This window comes from Melanostigma gelatinosum, assembly GCF_949748355.1.
Source record: "Melanostigma gelatinosum genome assembly, chromosome: 4".
NCBI lineage: Eukaryota > Metazoa > Chordata > Actinopteri > Perciformes > Zoarcidae > Melanostigma > Melanostigma gelatinosum.
In genome coordinates, this window is record NC_136637.1 from 21,397,519 (window position 1) to 21,416,382 (window position 18,864).

Below are 18,864 nucleotides of genomic sequence, written 5' to 3' on the forward strand. Positions count from 1 at the left end.
AACTCTGGCCAAAATACCTCTTCCATTCCACTTGTTTGTCTGTCCTTTGTCACTACGCACTTTAATTCTCTCCTATGTGATATACTGTGGTATTTTCCTCAGAGGTTGTCTTGTGGGCCAGAAGTTAACGGCCATGTTTGAAGCTCCTCCGGACAAAGCCGTGTGCGTCTGTTAAGAAGAGGAGCTTGCATTTACAGCCACCATTATCTCTGCTCGTGCACTGAAATATCTTCCCGTAGAGGCTACTATGGGCACCCAGGCCACTAAATCTTATGACATATTAGACCTCTGAACGGGAACAGTAAACACAGCCGGCTGGAGGGAGAGTAGCTGATCAATAGAAACAGCATTTGCTTCCATAGTTTTTCCTCCTCTCAGCAGAATCGCCATTCTCATAAAGAATCTGCTGCCTGCAATTAGGGTGGGCTTGCTGATGGTGTCTTGGGTGGACAGCGGATTTGATTTAGAGAAAAGGGGGGGGGGGGGGGAAGAGAGGTGATAATGGGATTGAAATGCTTAGAAAGTGGCTAATGCATGAGATTCATGGGATGGTCAGATGGCATCAGCAGCAGAAACAGCATGCAGTGCACTCGACATGCAGTTAATTGGGTTGGTGAAGAACATGCCGATTAGTGATTGGCAAGCAATAGTACAGTGTTAGGTTGGCTTCATGTGAGTTTACTTGAAGAATTTAAAATAGATTAAAGGATGGGAGCCAAGAAGTGGTCTCCCTCAATGAACTTTGGCTCCGCCTTCAGTTTCACACCAAAAGTTCATTTGAATTTTGATTTCTCTTTTGGCATTTTTTGCTCCCGTCACATTTTTCTCTCTGTGGCTTTGATTTTCACTGCAATATATAAATCCTGCACCTCTATGCAAACAGTACAGCCATGAAGCTAGAAGCAGAGAAAATTCAAAAATGTCTTTTGTTCAGTATGACATAAATCATAAAAAAGAAAAGAAATGCTGTCGTTGAATTTCTTTTTCTTTTATTCAGGGCGAGATTTTAAATGATACATTTTATATAATGATTTTGATGAAATATCACAATTCAGAGGGTTAACACTGAACCCAACATATGTTTTTATCTGCCATATCAATAAAGCAGAATACACAGATTTAGCATTAAACAGTGGAATTAAATATAAATGGAACTAAACAAACACATGACACCATCAAACTGATGAACCTTAAAGAATAACTCAGGTCTGGTTCGTGGCAGTGCAAACAGGGCAAGGTTTCCTCTTCCTAGTTATAAGAGCACTGATCCAGGGCAGATAGAGTTCACCTGTCATGGCAGACATTTAGCCACGAGCCTAAGTGATGTCACTCGAGGACATTTATCCGATTCTGTGCATCTCCTTTTCGACTCACAAGACCTATGGCAACGATGCTTGTAAACAGACTTTGGTGTGTAAAATCGACACAGTCCACCTTTAATTGAAGATGGAATTGAAAGTGACAGAGAGACAGACAGAGACAGAACGGCTTTAAGGAAGAAGTATTGTTCAATTAGGGAACTGTAGTGAATATGTGAGGAAGATGAGTCTGTTTCATGACCTGGAGTAACCGGCCTGTGCCACTACGCAGAGTGTGATCCGGCCACAGTGAGTATTTATCAGCACTGACGCATGCAGACACACAGAGAGCTGTGTCTGACACAGCAAGTACTGCGACCACGTTTCTGTGATAATGTTGGGCCTGGGAGTTCCAGCACGTCTGCCACGTCCTGCTGGTCTCTGTGTGTGCATGCTTGGGTGAGACAGGGGACTGGTTAGAGCACTCTCACTGCCCATTACTGCTAAACAGGCACCCCTGACCCTCCATACATTTGCTGCCTGCTTTGCCACTCATTTCCAATGCTAAACAAGTACTGTCTGTCTGCCTGTCAGTCCCTCTAACTCTCTCTCTCTCTCTTTCTCGCTGACAACACTTCTCTATCTCCTTCCCTCATAACACATGTCCAAATTTGGTATCGCTGTCTTATCTTATGGGACCGGCGCGATATATGAAAATGAGATGAGGATATATTGCCCACTGACTTTAATAGGAAGACACAAAAGCTCCTCAATATTAGATCCACTGTTAGAGCTGCAATAACAAGGGTAGCTTTATGAAAAGATGAAGAGGATGAACTTTAGAAGAAAAATGTGATTTTAATGTCAGGCAATATCCCCAAACAAAAGCCTCAAAGATCTATTATTGAAGCATCCTCAGCAAAAGGTACAGAAGCTACGCCACCTTTTTGTCATAATATGCTTGAGAAAAAACAATGAATTGCATTGTTCAGGAACACATAAAAAACATTCACCGCAAAGATGACTGGTTGGTTCATCTAAAATACAAAGAACACATTTGCTTAAACATGCATGCACATGCTCTTTCTAAAAGACTGACTGTGCACGGGCATATCAGAGAGTTCTTACGGCCAGTGCTCAACTTCAGATCATATAAGAACGACGTCATGTTGCATTAAGCCCACCTGGAAACATCTGATGCATAAAGTTGTTTTTTCTTTGCCACTCGGCGGAGTAAGACAGTTACCGTTGCCTGCCATCATATTGCTTCTGCTATTTGCTCTCAGATACGAGACAGGATGCAGTGATGAAGCTGTATCTCTTAATTAGATGGAATGAGGACCAGAGAAAAGGACGATGCTGGTTAAATCGCTCTTAAGGAGAATGGGTGCCAGGGGAGCTCAAGGACAGTTAATGGGGCATCAGACAGAGGACAGGAAAGAAAGGAAATGAAATAAAGGATGGCTGATAGGCGAGAGACACGTGACATGTGTTGGAAAATTGTGGTAACATTTTCTTGTTGAGGCATTTGCATGTCTCAGGTTCACCACAATCGACTTCAGCATTAAAGCGGCAAGCTTTTAAATACAATAGCAAACCTATTATTTTACAGTGTCCAGGTTTAGTTACATTTGGGTTTTAAGGTAAAATTTTCTGACAGCATCTCAAAGTGCAACACGTAGCTTCTTACGTCTCAGCTGTAAGTGTTTGAATGCAACATTGAATAAATGGAAAAACAGCTCCGGTTGGAAACTGCACCCAACAGGGAATACAACACGAAAAAAAAACTAAAGGTGACTAAACATTTAGTGCAAGCTGATTATCACACATGTACAACATGTAAATCAATCTAAAGTCAGCTCGTTGTAAAAGGCCGTGGTGCAAACTCACAAATGTGTGTCAGATCTGTGTTGAGAGCAGTGTGTGTGTGTGTGTGTGTGTGTGTGTGTGTGTGTGTGTGTGTGTGTGTGTGTGTGTGTGTGAGAGAGAGAGAGAGAGTTGCTGGGGGTGCATCCTGAGCGATGAATGCTACATTGGGCAGCTGCAACCTCAGTGCAACTCAGCAGCCTAGAGGATGAATCATCCAGGACAGCCCTGGAACAGTGGAGCTACATGTACAGCACATATGCAGACGTACACAACATGCAAGTTGATTAGCCACCCCCGCCCTACATTCTCACCCAAGGCTGCTGTAGTCAATCGTTCCGCGTGTGAGCTGCATGCTGCTCTGCATCCCACCATCGGTACTGAGCTGTCTGACTGCTGCCACGGACGATGAACAGCTACTGTGCAGAGTTCAGACATTTTAATTGAGGTGGTGACATCTTACAAAGTGGAAACGGGCAAAACACAGAAGAAAAATCCGCTCTAGACTTTCCTGTTGGTTTCATCATCATTTCCCTTTATGCCTCTTGGCATGTAGGGCAGCAACAAACGTCTTCCACAATGTCCTGTTGGTTTGACCATTGAAAATGTGTCAATGTTATTTAGCTTTGTTTGCAATCTTCTCTGGCCTTATATAAACTATTGCCTGCAGCAAATCAGAAGTAAACGCTCGGGTTACCAACACAACACCAACACGATTAAATCTTTACATTAGATAGACTTGAGGTGTAATGAGGTGTAATTGTCATTGACATGAATCCAAATGACCTGTCAATCGAGCTTTTAACTCTATTTGCCCACAGAGCCAGCAGAGGATTTCCAAAGAGCCCATCATGGACCTGTGAGTCGACAAAGATGAGAAATTATTGGTGAGACTTGGGTGAAATGGGTGACATTCAGCCTTTGTAGGAGTTTTGGGTTGCTGATTGTAGGCCACATGACTCTGGTGTGTAGGGCAACGTCATGGCACATTGAACACATGTAGCGGTGATTTATAACCCATCACAACACAGAATGTCAAAGCCTTTCATCTGAACACAACCGTATGATGGCACATGGTGTTAATGACAAGACTGACAGCTGACGGTGATACTCCTCAAGGCAGCTGTCAAAATGGCCATGTTCATCTTCACTTGAAGTAAATGAGTGCTCTAGCTCCGCTCTGTAAAAAGACACCCAGAGACAGAATGGGTCCCAAAGGAAATATAGCTCACACTGAAATCCCACATGAGGGTTTCATTTTAAAAAGACAATTAGCAACTGTCCTAGGAGGACTCATGTGACATCCTCCAGATCAGGAGAGAAGCTTAACCATTTGCAAGGCAGAAGGTATAAAAATGTCTGCTAGTGTGAAAAAAAAGGATTCTTTATTTTCATAATAAATATAGACGCACATTTTAACAATTTCAATTACAGATATTATACACAGAAGGATCTAGGAAATCACTACCAACACACCAACCAGCGAGATGACAATGCCAGAGAGAGAGAGAGAGAGAGAGAGAGAGAGAGAGAGCGAGAGAGAGAGAGAGAGAGAGAGAGAGAGATTTTTGACATTCTGGCATCAACTTGAAGTTCAGGGCCTCAGTTACAAATCGGCTTCCTTGATTTCCACATTTTCTTTTCTCATCTTCATAATGAAAGAGTTGAACCCCAGTTAAATACCTTCATGTATCCCTTCAATGCTAACGGTTGCACTGCACCACACAGTTTCGATAAAACTGCTTCAATAAATGGACAGCCATGCAGGCGTTGTTGGTAGTCTACTGCCCCCTAGTGTGAGCAGCGTTTAGCAACACTACGCCAATATTCCTGTTGTCCCCGTGTCCCACATCTCCATGCCCCCCCCCCTTCACAGCCAACTCCAGGGCCTGCTCAGGTACAGTATGTTCTCTCTCTGAGTGATCTGCGCATATCAAAGAGTTAGAGGATCTGTTCGGTGCTCGAGGCGGAGATGTCAAGCAGTCTCCAGGCAGCATATGGGTTGAGCTCCTCCTGGTCTCGACACAGAGCCCACACGTACATCATCCTCAGCACCTTTTCCTGGAGGGAGGAAAACAGATGGGTACACTTATTCTCAGCTGTTCCATTCTTCTTCAACATTGTAGAGCATCAAAGAAGGACACACTTAAAATGTGATTTTAGACAAATCAAATATGAAGGCGATTGCTCACATTATTTACCAGATAGCTGTGCAACGTCAACACCAAGAAAGACCAGAACGTTAGAAAGTGGAAAAAGATGTAAAGGGTCTCTGACCAGATGAGTAACAGTGAGAAGTTGGGTGTTGGAGACATTTAATACTGTAGTCCATGAGGGCAGAACATTAACGATGTGTGCCAGTGAGCTACTATGACAAGTGAGAAGGTCTATTATTTCTAAGACATTCCATGCCACAAAGTTCATTCAATTTACATTTGTTGTGTTTTAAATGCTCTTTAGTTTTAACATACAACCGATTCTATCAAATCAAAGCAGTGTTTGTGTATTTGATCGTGTGTGTGTGTGTAACTTACAGGGTCTCCCTCCACCACCTCTCCTTTGGTGTTTCGGATCACCATGACTAGCTGAGCCTGGAAGGTGATGATCAGCACTGGACCCTGGTCCATCATCTTCCCCATGGCCAACTGGAGTAGAGGATACAGACATTCTTCACTGAACCAACAAACGTGATATTTAGACAGCATTCACGTATTACTTCAAAACCAGTCTGAGGATAACACCAGCCAAACACAAAATACAGAAAAAAAGGCAAGTAAAACTTTCAAGATGTTTGACAAAACTGACATTTGTCTGACTTGTATACTTTGATTATGCGTATTTGCAAACCTTGTCCCTGCAGATCGCCATATAGCCTCAAACCACAAGCTTTCCAAATCAAAGCACAAACCCTTGTTGTGCATTAAAAAGGCTCTTGTTTGGCTGTCTGTTAGTGTTGCACCTTAACCTCTTTGATTCAGTAAAACCTGGGAGTGTGAAAGCTTAATTATTAATCCAGTGTAGCGTTGTCTGGAGAAACTTACATCAATATTGTCAATGTCCAGGATCTTAGAGTGGAAATGAAGTCCCATGGCCTTGGCTTGCTGAATTGGGTGTGCCAGCTGGCTGTATGTCTACACACCCAACATGGAGAAAAAGAAGACAACATCATGCCCGCCCAATATGTACACCAATGTCTAACTGCAGCCTTTACATATCCGTAAACAAAAGAAGCTTTCTGTGTTTCAGCACTTCTAGCTCAGAGAGTGAGAGAACAGCCGTACCGCTTCATAACACCAGTCCTTCAATACTACCAGCTCCCCTCGGATCATCGCCTGCATGGAGACAGAGCAAACGTCACCTTAAAAATAACTTCCTGGACACATCAGAACGGGCAAATCAAGACCTGACGACAGAGGTCAACCTTTGTTTCATCACCGACACAAAATCCAAATGAAGATATGTTCTGTAATTCAACGTGGCACAAAAATAAAACATTCATTGTTGTAAACATCATCAAGCGTCTGTCCTAACGTGATATATTCATTCACAAAACATTCTCAAATTGATTTCATGATTCCATCACACAGACACTGGTGCTGTACACGTGTTGTTTGCGGTCCAAAGTACCTCCAGTATATTGGGGATGATATCTCGTTCACACTGTTTGAGGAAGGAATCTTTGTCAAAGGACGGGTCCGCCTTCAAAATCTCTGTTAGTACTTCAGACATCTCCGTCTTAGAAAACAGCCCACCTGAACACACACACGAGGACAGGAAACACGTGGCATTCAGCAAACACACAATAAGATGTGGAACAGACTGTGTGTACCTTTTAGATACACACATCCATTGTATCTTTCTCTGTTAAAGTGTGATTTGACCTCGGCCAGTGATTAATGCACCCTATCACACCGGAGGTCTCTCACCTATGAGGTCAGTCATCCGCTCGGTGACGGCACGAGATGCTCTGACGAGGCTGTTCTCGCTCTCGTCATACTTCATCTTCATCTCAAAGAACCCTGCAGTGAAAGAAAGAATGAGAGCGTGATGATCTTAAGCTCAAACCTGAGGCTTCTATCTCCTTCACACATGGACACACTCAGATCAGCAAATGAATGAATGAAAGAATGAATTTTATTTATATAGCGCTTTTCACAGACAGTAGTATCACACAGTGCTTAACAGAGCAGACATTTAAAAGCATAAAAAAACACAATGTGACCCAAGGGTCAATAAATTATCTACACAGAGAAAATAAAAAAATTAAATAAAAAATAATAAAAAATTAAATAAAAATGTAAAACATATTTTAAGAGCAGGTCTAGGACATGGGTTTACTTTTACACAAACGCCAGCCTAAACAGGTGGGTTTTGAGCTGTCTTTTAAAAGTATCCACAGTATCTGCGAGGCGCAGAGTTGCATAGTAACTTCAGTAGTCATAGTAAGTTCAGATACAGAAACTAGACATCGTTGTTCCTGTCATAAACATCGGTTGTCATAAAAAGCGGTTGAACAGTGAATGCATTCCCGTATTACCAATTCCATCAGAGCTACAGGACGGCCATCATTTTGCTGATTGTAATCATCTGTATTTGTATCCTCTTACTGAAAAGTGATGTACTGGTTCACAGTATTTCGGGTAAACGGTGTTGATGGCTGACTTTAAGTAAACAACCGAGGATGCAGACAGACAGAAAAAGAGATCCGTTCGTCCTTACGGTTGAAGACCAAGTTGTTGTCTTTGAACTCCTTCCACTGCTGGGACCATTTGGAGTCTTTGTGAAGCACCACGCCCATCGCTTCCCTGAAGTACACACATAGTCATGCTTCAAACGGCGGGCCGAGGGAAACAGGTGTTCCTGTTGACTTGCTGGCTCATGCTGACAATCACACTTTAACCACATTAACCCAGAAAAGGAAAACACTGCAGTGGTTACATTACAATTAACGGAAGGAAATACTGGGAACACTATCAAGGCTCAGCTTTGAGAAGCGTTGCTCTTATTCCAAACAGAATGAAGACTCACCACTGTCTCTTCTGGAAAACAACATTCGACAACGGTTTGCTTATCTCTGCAAACTCTGACGTTTCCCTAATATTGCTTCAGATAAAGTAGGGGAGTCTGTTGGTGCCTGACCAGATGCGACTCTGGTTTTATTTCCCTTTCTTTTTAAATGATTGAACTGCATGAGGGTATTGAAGCGGTATCAGCCATCTCTGAAGATGAGAGGTGCCCCCCCCCCCCCTAGTATCAGGGTAAAGTAGAGGACACTCACGTACTCGTTGGCTTCGAACACCTTGCCGTCGTCTCCTGCCCCCTTGGAGGAGAACTCGCTCCTCTTCCTGAGCCTGGCAGGCGGCCGATAAGGGCCGGTGTGACCCAGATCACCGATCTCCTGCTTCACGCTCTCCATGCCCTGAAGACGGATGAACAGGGAGCAGACGAGAGAACAAATAAGTTCCAGGCTTATCGTTTACAGGACTCGGAGTTCCCTTCATTCCTAATTCATTTCACAATCATATTTAACAGTACACTGCTATTTCCTACTTTTATCCTTAACAATGAACAGTTTCCATTAACTGAATACGAGAAATAATTTCCCTCACAGTGCAACAGAGAGAGCAGAGTTGAGAGAAACAAAAAATAACGAATGCGGTTCAACTTCTGGTAAACGAGAAAATATATCTGCAGTGTGCACAGTGACTCCTTACCTGTGATATGGCTCTGAACGCACCACTCTTCCCCAACATCTCTCCACCTTTAGAGATGGACTCTGCTGAGGTCTTCGCTGTTTTGGCTGCCTCCTCCATTCCATCCTTGATTTTCTTTCCAATTTCTGTACGACCGACCTCCTCTAGCCCCTGTCCCCACACACACACACACACACACACACACACACACACACAGTAAAGGTGGATAGATCAACTCGAAGATCGTATCTATCAGATGACAATAAAAAGAAAGGCTGAGTGAGATACATATCACATTTACCTCTTTAACTGTCTCAGAGATGTTTCCCAACTTCTTCTTGAGAACGTCGGAGGTCTTTACTGTTTCAGACTCTATCGTTTTCTGGGAAACAGACAGCGGGACATTAGCAAACCCCAACGCTAGCTTTTCATAATAAAATGGAAATTGGATAATGCCGTGTGCGGCCAAATACTAACATATTTCCTTCGAGCTTGTTTCAATGCATCAGACTCCTCCAGTTTTTTGGCCTCTTCCCGGAACTTCTTAATGTTGTCTTTCATGTCTTTGTTCTTGTTCAGCTCCTGCCTAATGTTCTCCAGCAATTCCCCGATGAAACCTTTTCTGCTGCCCCTCTCGCCAGACAAATACCGTACCTGCAGAAGACGTGACTGAGGCACCTAGTTGGTATGAATAAGACACATGTACAGTTGATTTACTTCTAGAATGTCTGGAGCTGTTCAATTAAACTTGAATTCATGACTTGCAGGGGAGGTGTGTGCCCTAATGATCAAGTGGTGTGTGCCCTAATGATCAAGTGGACAGTCTCATACAGCAGTCCTGCAATAAATCCTGCATTTATGAAAGTTATCTTCAGTTAGAGGTGTTGATTCAAGTTTATGGTCATTTTGACACTGGCAGGTGTTTCTATCATTTAGTTCTCCCCATTTATATCGAGTGTAAGCTTAGTAATAGAAACACCTCTCTGCACAATTAGACAACTCAACAGCACAGTTCAGCTCCCAAAACTAGCCTAAAGTTAAATCGACACCTCTAACAAAGACTGAACTTTCTGAAGGTAGGATTGACTGCAGGACTGTTGTACTGGACTGCTTCAGTTTTTACTAGGTGAACCCAATAATGGCAGTAGAGCGTGTATTCATTTTGTATGGCTACAATACTATCCAAAAACAAAAAGTCTGTCTTAACTGCAGTGAGATTTGTTGGCCTTGAGCACAATCCAACCAAACATCTCCACAGATGACATCACACAACTTCAGAATACCCAGAAACGGTGTGGAAGAAAAATAATTTCAGGATGTTCGTACCTGTGGAGAACACGCGAGGACCCCACGTATCGTGTAAACATTGGGTCTGTAGTGAAGTAGCAGGTAAGAGGACGAGAAAGCCACTGAGCCTCTTCTTACACATATCTGGAGAGACACACAAACTGTAATATAACGTTACTGCTCGATAACCACGCAGCAACTGCCATGTTGTTTGGAAGAAAACGCAGTAAATAGCCAATAAAGTTTTCGCGTTTGACAGTCACTCAGTTTACTTCAAGGCTTGGTGGAAAGGCAGAACATGCATCTACATACCCACGTTTATTTAACTTCATAGGAAAATAATGTCAAGAGCTTCTGAGCTCAAACACAAGCTGGATATCTGACTGGTCCAAGAGCTAAGTTAGCCAAGTTAGCTAGCTAACGCTACGTTATCAGCCTCATCATGAAAACAAACCAACAGTCCACCGCCAACAGTCACCGTTCGTTGAAATAAACCGTTCGAGTTGCCTCTAACTTTTGGTGGCAACTAAATGCCGATATTGTACGTGACACTAATCCCAGGGACTCACCTGGTAACACCGACACAAGGGGTTCGCCATCTTGAATGTAATGCCTGTGACCTTCCGGTGATGACCGTCTATATATCCACGAGCAGGGGCTCGTGAGAGTTCGACAGAGTAATATCCTCCCGCGCGCTTTAACTCCACACCGGCGTCATTTCACTACATGCACCGTGACATTTTACTTATCGTAAACAAGTACAACTCTCAGAAAATATTAATACGTGGTCTGGCATAAGTACCCCAACCACAAGAGTCCATTATTAACAGGCAATGCAATAAAAAAAAAAAACACAAAACACACATTTCAAATACTGAGGTTTATTTATCAAAACACCTTACAGAACAAAAAGACAATGACAAGTGAAGCAGGGCAGAAAATAAAATAAAAAAATTTGGTCTCTAAAAGAAAAACTTAATCAAAAACTAAAAACACATTCACTGTGAGAAATGACTAACTAAAATAACATGTTCACTGTTACAAATATCTGACAAACCAATTGAATATAATATGAATATCCTATGGGCAATTTAGATGATACAGAGCGCTTGGACTTTTAGGAACTAAATGAAATGTCAGATGTAACGGAGAAATAATTTATGCATTTCTATCAATCCTAACATCGATTTCTCTTCCATTCAGCCGATAGCCATTCATGGTTCGGCAGACACGCTCAGCAGTTTCAGGGGTGTCGAAGCGAACCACACCACAGCCCTTGGACTTGCCGTTCTCCATCTTAATATCAGCATACTGAACCATGCCTGCAGAAGGCGGGACACCAATGTAATTAGTCAGGTTAATGTAGAATAGACAATTGATTTTATCCAGTACTTGCAAACTATGACTACTCTTACCGCATGTGTTGAAGGTATCCTTCAGCATCTTCCAGTTGAAGTCAAATGGCAGCTGGAAAACAAAATGCATTTCAAATTAATTACACTCATACGCGAGAACAAATGACGTTTAAAAAAAAAAGTCAAACTGCCTTTAAGATGAATACTTACGTTTCTGACAAAGATCTGGCAACCCTTCCTGACATTGCTTCCACCAGCTCCGGGCCCTCCGGCTCCTCCAAAGGAATTCCCGACAAATCCACGATCCAATTCACCGGCGCGATCAAACTGACCAACACCACCTCCGGACCCCATCCGATCCATGCCAGAGCTCATGCGGTCGATGCCACCGGAGGGGAAGCGGTCGATGCCAACGGTGGAGCCAATGCGGTCGAATCCGCTGGCCATTCTGTCGATCCCGGTGTTGCCCATGCGATCCATACTCATTGGGGAGCCGAAGTCCAGGCTAGATCCCATGCGATCCAAACTAGATGGGCCTAGGCGGTCAAACCCAGCTGGGCCGAGGCGGTCCATGCTGGAGCTCATACGGTCCAGACCGGGTCCAAGCCTGTCCATACTGGGCCCCAGCCGGTCCATCCCCGAGCCCATCCGGTCGAAACCACCAGAACCCAGCCTTTCCAGGTCAGACCCGCGGTCCATCCTGTCCATGCCCATCCGATCCATCCCCGCCATGCGGTCCATGTTGGCTCCCAGGCGGTCCATTCCAGAGCTCATGCGGTCCATGCCCGCAGAGTTTCCTTTAAAAGCGAGGAAACAAAACAAACAACTGTCACATCAACTGTCTAAGCTGAAGTTAGAATTGAATCTGATCCGGTTTATCAGATTCTTTATCTGAGGAAATTTAAACAAAATCCTGGAAATACTAACCCATTCCTCTTTCAAAGGAGTCACCAAAATTATTGCGAGACATGCCCATTTCATTTCGCCCAAACTCTCTGTCAAAAGCACCACCAATCCCACGGTCCATCTCTGACAACGCAAGAGATGAAACCATTAGACACATCCAGCAAAACGTGAAAAGTGTTCCACGCCTGCTTTGGGGTGCTCAGAACGTCTCCTTACCGTTCATTCTGCCCATTCCTGAAGAACCAAAACGCTCCATGTTGTTCATTCCTCCAAAGTTATCCATTCCTTGAACAGAGGAGAAGAAAGTCTTATACCAGAGGACACAACCAGAGACAGATAGACAGGCTTGGTATGGTACATCATAAAGTCATAGTGACTCAAACTCATAATTGACACTCTTGCAGAGTCTAGGTGCTTAGAACATGAAGGTAAATACAGTTAAGGCCCAGCTACTTAAATCTTCAGTACATACCTCCTCCTCCACCGCTGCTGCTGCTGCCGCCGCCGCCTCCTCCTCCACCTCCTCCTCCACCTCCCATACGACCTCCCATGTTACCAAAGCCCATTCCATCCATTCCTGCAAGTGAGAAGAGTGATGATAAGCCCCTGACTTTACTGATATTTTATTAAGGATTTGACAACATTTAAAGGAAAAAACCACGGCCCTTTTCAAGGTGCTTAAACCTAAATTGTTACTATAAATTAAATTAGTGATTGTGTAGATCAAACCAGATACTACGTTGAAAATAAAGTATTTTTCAAGGAGTTTATTAAAATTCAAAGCTGTTAAAATTATGCATTTTTAAAAACTTGAAACTTTGTATGAACCCAGATTATTCAAGGGTTTAACAAAAACACTGGAGCTAGTTACCTCCAGGGCCCATGTTGCCCATTCCTCCTCCACCACCACCTCCTCCTCCTCCTCCTCCTCCTCCTCCTCCTCCTCCACCTCTGTTGAGCTGAGTAGCATCAATGGGCTGGCCACCAGGTCCCAGGCCCAAACCAATACCACTCAGGCCACCTGGGAAGAGAAAATAGTTCAGTATTAAGACATTGTCTACAAAATTGTGTGTCTGTACAAATAGATGGGACTAATCAACTGCAGTGAAAAGCACCACTGTGAATAATATCAAACTATTCAGTACCTCAGCGAGGCACCAGAGGCTTCTGACAGACCAGCCAGTGCGTCTCTTGATATATTTGTATGTTTGTTTTTACTCTATACAAATAAGTATCACAGGTACAGTTCTGCACCAAACTGAAGCAACTAAATTTAACCAGCAAGGATACTGTAGTTATAATGATTCAAAGAATTTCAATTACAGGGCATTTGTTTATCCATTTTTTATTTTTATACAAGTGGAGAAAGCTACATGTCTACTTACGGGGAAGAGCGGCAGCAGCTCTGTCAGGTGGTCCAAAATCTTTGGGCAGAGACTTCTCATCCTGTAAAAGCAAACGTAAATGCATTCAGACTACGCGCTTCAGTTATAATGTGAGCCGATTTACAGCGAGGTTCAGGCAACATACCAGTTTGACGTGCATGACTCTGTTGAACAACAGCTGCCCATTGAACATAGCCGTGAAATCATTAAGGAAAGCGTACCACAGAGATTCTAAAACAATGCGATTCTATTGAATTAACATTCTACGCACAAAAAATGGATTCAAATCAAACATTTTTTTCAAAAAAGGATACAGACAGCTTGGACTGCTTCAATGGGCATATCGAATGTTACTGTTCCCATGCCTCTGCTCTTCCCATCCTTGTCCTCCAGAATGTCAGCCCTCACCACCATGCCCGCCATGCCGAACACCTCCTTCAGCTTCTTCCAGCCCACTTTGTAGTCCAGCTGCAGGCACAAGGAACAAGTTTAGAGATGATTACTTGCGAGGCCAAAAAGACGAGTCACACTAATCTACAGAACATATCTTAGATTAAAATAACAGCTGTACAGTAATAAGGTATTGATGAAACTATTTGTAAGTTATTTTATCAAATAAATGTACTAATCATTTATTGGCTAACATCATTCATTTTATAACAACAGGACGACTCTTGAAGACTTACATTAGCCACAAAGACTGTGCTGCCAATCCTGCCAGCCTGGAGACCGTGTATGATCTCGTTTGGGATGTTGGGGTTGTTCATCAGGCTCGGAGGAATGTTGACCATGGAGCCATTTGGTCCAGGGCCCATTCGCTCCATGTTCATGCGATCCATTCCACCCATTCCTCCATGGCCTCCTATATGTGCCCCTGTCCTGCTTATCTCTCTCTGAGCAATCATACCATCAGGGTCCTAACAAAAAAAAAAAAAAAAAACATGAAAACGTGACTCAGGGAAACAGTCAACTGACACGTTGATCGATTTGCTGGACTGTGTTTATTTGAGCTGTGGCCTACCTCTTTCACTTTCAGGGGTCGTCCATTGAGGCTGTGCTTGTTGACCTTCTCCACCGCTTTCTTCATTAGCTCTTCAGTCCTAAACTCAACAACACTAACAGGAATACACAGTATATCCTGTGAGATGAAACTCCTACATTCTCTATAACTACCCTCTCCAAAAATGATTTTATAACTTGAGACACGTGTGGCGCAACGTTTCCATTTTGTCAATCTGAAAGGCATCAACACAACAAATGCTTAAAATGCTAATAAATGGATAAACTACTTACGCACAACCCTTTATTGATGGAGACAAGGGAGACACCAGAGCAGGCCGCACCAAAAGGAGTAAAGAATAATTTAAATTAGTAAACTATTGTTAAAATTGTTTCAATTTACAAAAAATGTGAGCAAAAAGAGACAATTTCATGCACGATTACAAGTTCATCACACAAGCCTACAGCCTGGGCCACAACTCTGTACTTCCGCATAACATTACTATTCTAAGATCTTTTCCCAGTCACTAGCACAATGCAGGCAAGAATGGTGAATATTAAAGAATATTTGTCCCAACATCCAAAGGGCAGAAAATCCACAGTGAGATAGGATTCCCCACGACTAAGATAATGGAGGCAACGTTTCCAGTAACGCTGTTCTACGGAATGAGTTATATTTAACAACCATCTACCAGCCTTGTAACAACCTCTTGCAAACTAGACCCCTTTAGTTCACGAGGAGCAAATCCAGCAACCGAAGGGACTTTGTCACTCGGACTGCAATCCCACAGGATTGGCTACAACGAAAGCTGAAGTCCTTTTATAAGAGCATCAACCCTCGGGATGACATCAAGTCAGTGCCACAAACGACACCGAATAAAACACGCCTCCAGCATGTCACCATCTCACACACACTCCACCAGGTTTCTGACGCTGAACAATGTCCAACAATGAAAATAAAGACACCAAAGCTGACAAACACAGGTTTGTCTAGGATTATTCATGTTTTATTTGTATGTATTTGCACTTACCCTCGATTTGCCTTCTCCGTCCATTAAGTGTTCCACGTACGTTACCTCACCCACTACAAATCAGATTCCAGAGACGACACACACCAAGGGGAGAGAAGCCGAGAGAACAATGGGGGTTTAGAGCAGACACAAGTAGGGTGGCCGGTGACAGTGAGCTCACACTGCCAGTCCTGCGCCTTCCCCCAGCACCTCAGCAGCAGCACAATATGGTACAGGTCTACAAAAAGCAAGCTAGAGAAAAAAAAACAATCAAGACTTCTTAGCCTGTCCTTGTCAGAATTCTCCCGAAGCACCAAGAGCAATAGACTGAGGACAACAACTGTTGAAATGGCCATCAGCCTGCCTATTTGGATATAATGCCTTGAACACCACCTTCTACCGGACGATAATTGACCCAATAATTTCAAGTAGGTAAAACCTGTACAATGCCTCTTGACAAAGTGCATACTTTGTCAAATGTCACCATTTTAAAAACATCAGGCCAATGCAACAATACATTCGCCCATCAACGGAGGAGAAACCTACAGCTTGAAACTAACCATATTCTTAATAAAAGGCAAGCCCTTAGGGGATAGAAACTTCTCTATTGGCAAACATGTTCTTAAAGTGGACCTGTTCCTTAAAAACGCACAATATCCGAATTTTGATTCAGCGGCGAACACAGCCTCGCATCCGACCAGATCACGTCTGTTCAACGGATGGACATCAATGACCAAACCTCTAGAGACAAGGACAGTGCATAAGAAGTTGCTTCATTTTGTAGACCTGTACCCCAAAGAAAACTCCAACGCATGGCCGTGTTTGGCACAACATGGAGATCTGCTGAGAAAACATTTGCTCGTCAAGGTCACACCTAAAAGAGAAAATGCAATTTAACTCCACAGTCAGTCATTAAACGAATACCAGGCACTCCTTCTGAAAAAGGATTGTACCTTTCTTAAACACATTCAAGTAAATGCCAATTTAGTGCATTACTTATAATATAGCTTACGCTTTTCCAATAACCCATAACTACATAAGAGCACATGTAAATCCATAGTGTACATTGAAGAGATTTTAGGGCTAGTCCCTGCATCACAAATGATTTCATTTGATAAGTCTCCAAAAGTTTTACATATTATAAAGCTCAGGCTTTAAACATTTATTACATGTTGCAACTTAGAGCAACTTGTCACCTCGTTTCTGGGCAAAAATCATTACGGTATGGCAATGTAATGAACGTTTTGCATGGATTTCTTGGGGAAAAGCATCTCAATATGCCACCCATGATCCCAAGCCATTGGACAGTCACAGTAGTGTACCGGCTTAACACTTATACAAATCCCACATCACAAAAAAAAAACCACAATCGGTTTTAGTAATCTCGAAGTACAATAAATGTTCATTCCCAGGTTCACTGCACTTGTACAAGTCTGCAGCGACTCCTTAGTTGACGGACCTCGTCCAAAACCTTTGTTCCAGATAACTCCCGGGAGATCTCACGCAACATTGTACAACTTAAGTTTCTGCACAAATCCACAAGAGCCCTTCAAAAGCTGCAGTGGTCAAACAAAATGACCCGAGAGGATGCATCTCTTTTTGTCATGTCCAACGCAGACAGACTCATTCCCTAATCCAAACACCTTACCTCTTTCTTTCATCAGGTCTTTGAGGGCTTGCCATTTGACATCGTATGGGATGTTGCTGACAAAAACGCGGTATCTCTTGTTGATGTTTCCATAGGGTTCATAGCGCCCGGCTCCACCCCTCTTCTGGGGCCTCTCCTTCCTGCTTGAATTGGGCTCATGCTTGGCTTTGCCATTCACGTCTCTGAATAAAGAGATCAGTAAATAGAGTTTAAAAAAAAGTCTGCAGACACATTAACTGGTACGTTCTTAACAACTACAAATTTAACCATAACATACACGGCACCATTTTGACTTTCGCTCGTTCATAGCGGCAAAACGGGGCTATTAGCGTAATTCACGCAATCCAATAGGGGACCTAAAGGGATTTCTTAATCCGATCGTGCAAATCACTCTTCAACAGAAGTATATTTTATTACATATATATCAAGTGGTTAAAGTGCGCGTGATAATATTAATAAGAACACAGTTACAATGGTCTGGACTGCAATAACAGTCTGCAGTCGAGACAATTGCACATCAACCGCATGGCAAGGCCGCTCTTTAGACATCACGTTAGTAGGCCTGTACCGGATTATTCAATTATCGGTTCAGTATTTTACAGTGTTTGACCAATTTGCGAACGAAAATAAGAGAAAGGGCAAACATATGACATTAACAAGTAACCCAGCTAAATAATCTGCAAATAATATATTAGCTACTTAAAGTTACGTAAAATGGACGGATTCCACTAGTAATAGACGGATCCCAAACACCAATCCTAACACCAGGTAAACTTATTACAACAAACTTTTAAAAAAAACAATGCAGGCCTTATATAATAGCCTCCTAAAGATGCAACTCTGGGGAATTTTTTTTCGAAAGACTGGTCTTTCTCGATATTTCCGTCGATCTGTATCATTACGGCTAGCTAGCTAGCTCCAACAAAGGACCCTTGATGAATGGATTTACCCCGGTTGTTGCTGCTGCTGCAGCGGCGGCGGTTCCTGCTGCAGCTCCTCGGGTAGTTCGGTCACGTTAGGCTTTTCGTCCTGCTCAGTCGACATCTTATCGCGCAGTTTAGTATCTTGCTAAATTAAACTGTTATCGAAGACTATCTTCGATGGTATTCACGAGTCACCTTTGAAAACTGAATGTAATGCAACAAATAACTGCGCCAACCACCTCTGCGACACCAGCTAACGAAAATGGCGGAGAGAGCAGTTAACCAGGAACAACGAATGCTGGGAATTTTTAAACCAGGGAGAGAATGGTCTACATCCGGTGTACTTTAAAAAAAGTAAAGGTCATTAAACACACAATAGGGATTTTCAGAATAATGGCGCCCGGAATGCAGACAAATAAACCTACAAAAAACATTCAAACTTGTGTCAAATAAAAATGCATTTGGTTTGAGTGTGTGTTTTTTTAAGAGCACGC

At 43.0% G+C, this 18,864-nt stretch overlaps 2 protein-coding genes across 2 annotated transcripts; both read right to left on the bottom strand.

Annotated features, from left to right (window-relative positions):
• Nucleotides 1–4,532: 4,532 nt before the first annotated feature.
• On the bottom strand, nucleotides 4,533–10,773 carry timm44 (translocase of inner mitochondrial membrane 44 homolog (yeast)). Its single transcript, XM_079267341.1, has 13 exons — nucleotides 10,714–10,773; nucleotides 10,184–10,288; nucleotides 9,335–9,535; nucleotides 9,159–9,239; nucleotides 8,879–9,028; nucleotides 8,447–8,583; nucleotides 7,884–7,969; nucleotides 7,091–7,183; nucleotides 6,792–6,916; nucleotides 6,446–6,496; nucleotides 6,206–6,295; nucleotides 5,699–5,809; nucleotides 4,533–5,225 (listed from the first exon to the last, which is right to left on the bottom strand). The coding sequence occupies exons 1-13, from the start codon at nucleotides 10,741–10,743 to the stop codon at nucleotides 5,106–5,108; spliced, it is 1,380 nt and encodes a 459-aa protein (XP_079123467.1). The 5' UTR covers nucleotides 10,744–10,773; the 3' UTR covers nucleotides 4,533–5,105.
• A 236-nt stretch (nucleotides 10,774–11,009) lies between these two features.
• On the bottom strand, nucleotides 11,010–18,648 carry hnrnpm (heterogeneous nuclear ribonucleoprotein M). Its single transcript, XM_079267345.1, is given in 15 exon segments — nucleotides 11,010–11,466; nucleotides 11,560–11,611; nucleotides 11,710–12,296; nucleotides 12,427–12,528; nucleotides 12,622–12,690; nucleotides 12,878–12,982; nucleotides 13,277–13,426; nucleotides 13,791–13,851; nucleotides 13,936–14,019; nucleotides 14,106–14,258; nucleotides 14,477–14,707; nucleotides 14,812–14,928; nucleotides 15,821–15,873; nucleotides 17,448–17,629; nucleotides 18,397–18,648. Coding segments are annotated over 15 exon segments (2,205 nt in total). The 5' UTR covers nucleotides 18,492–18,648; the 3' UTR covers nucleotides 11,010–11,302.
• Nucleotides 18,649–18,864: the final 216 nt, after the last annotated feature.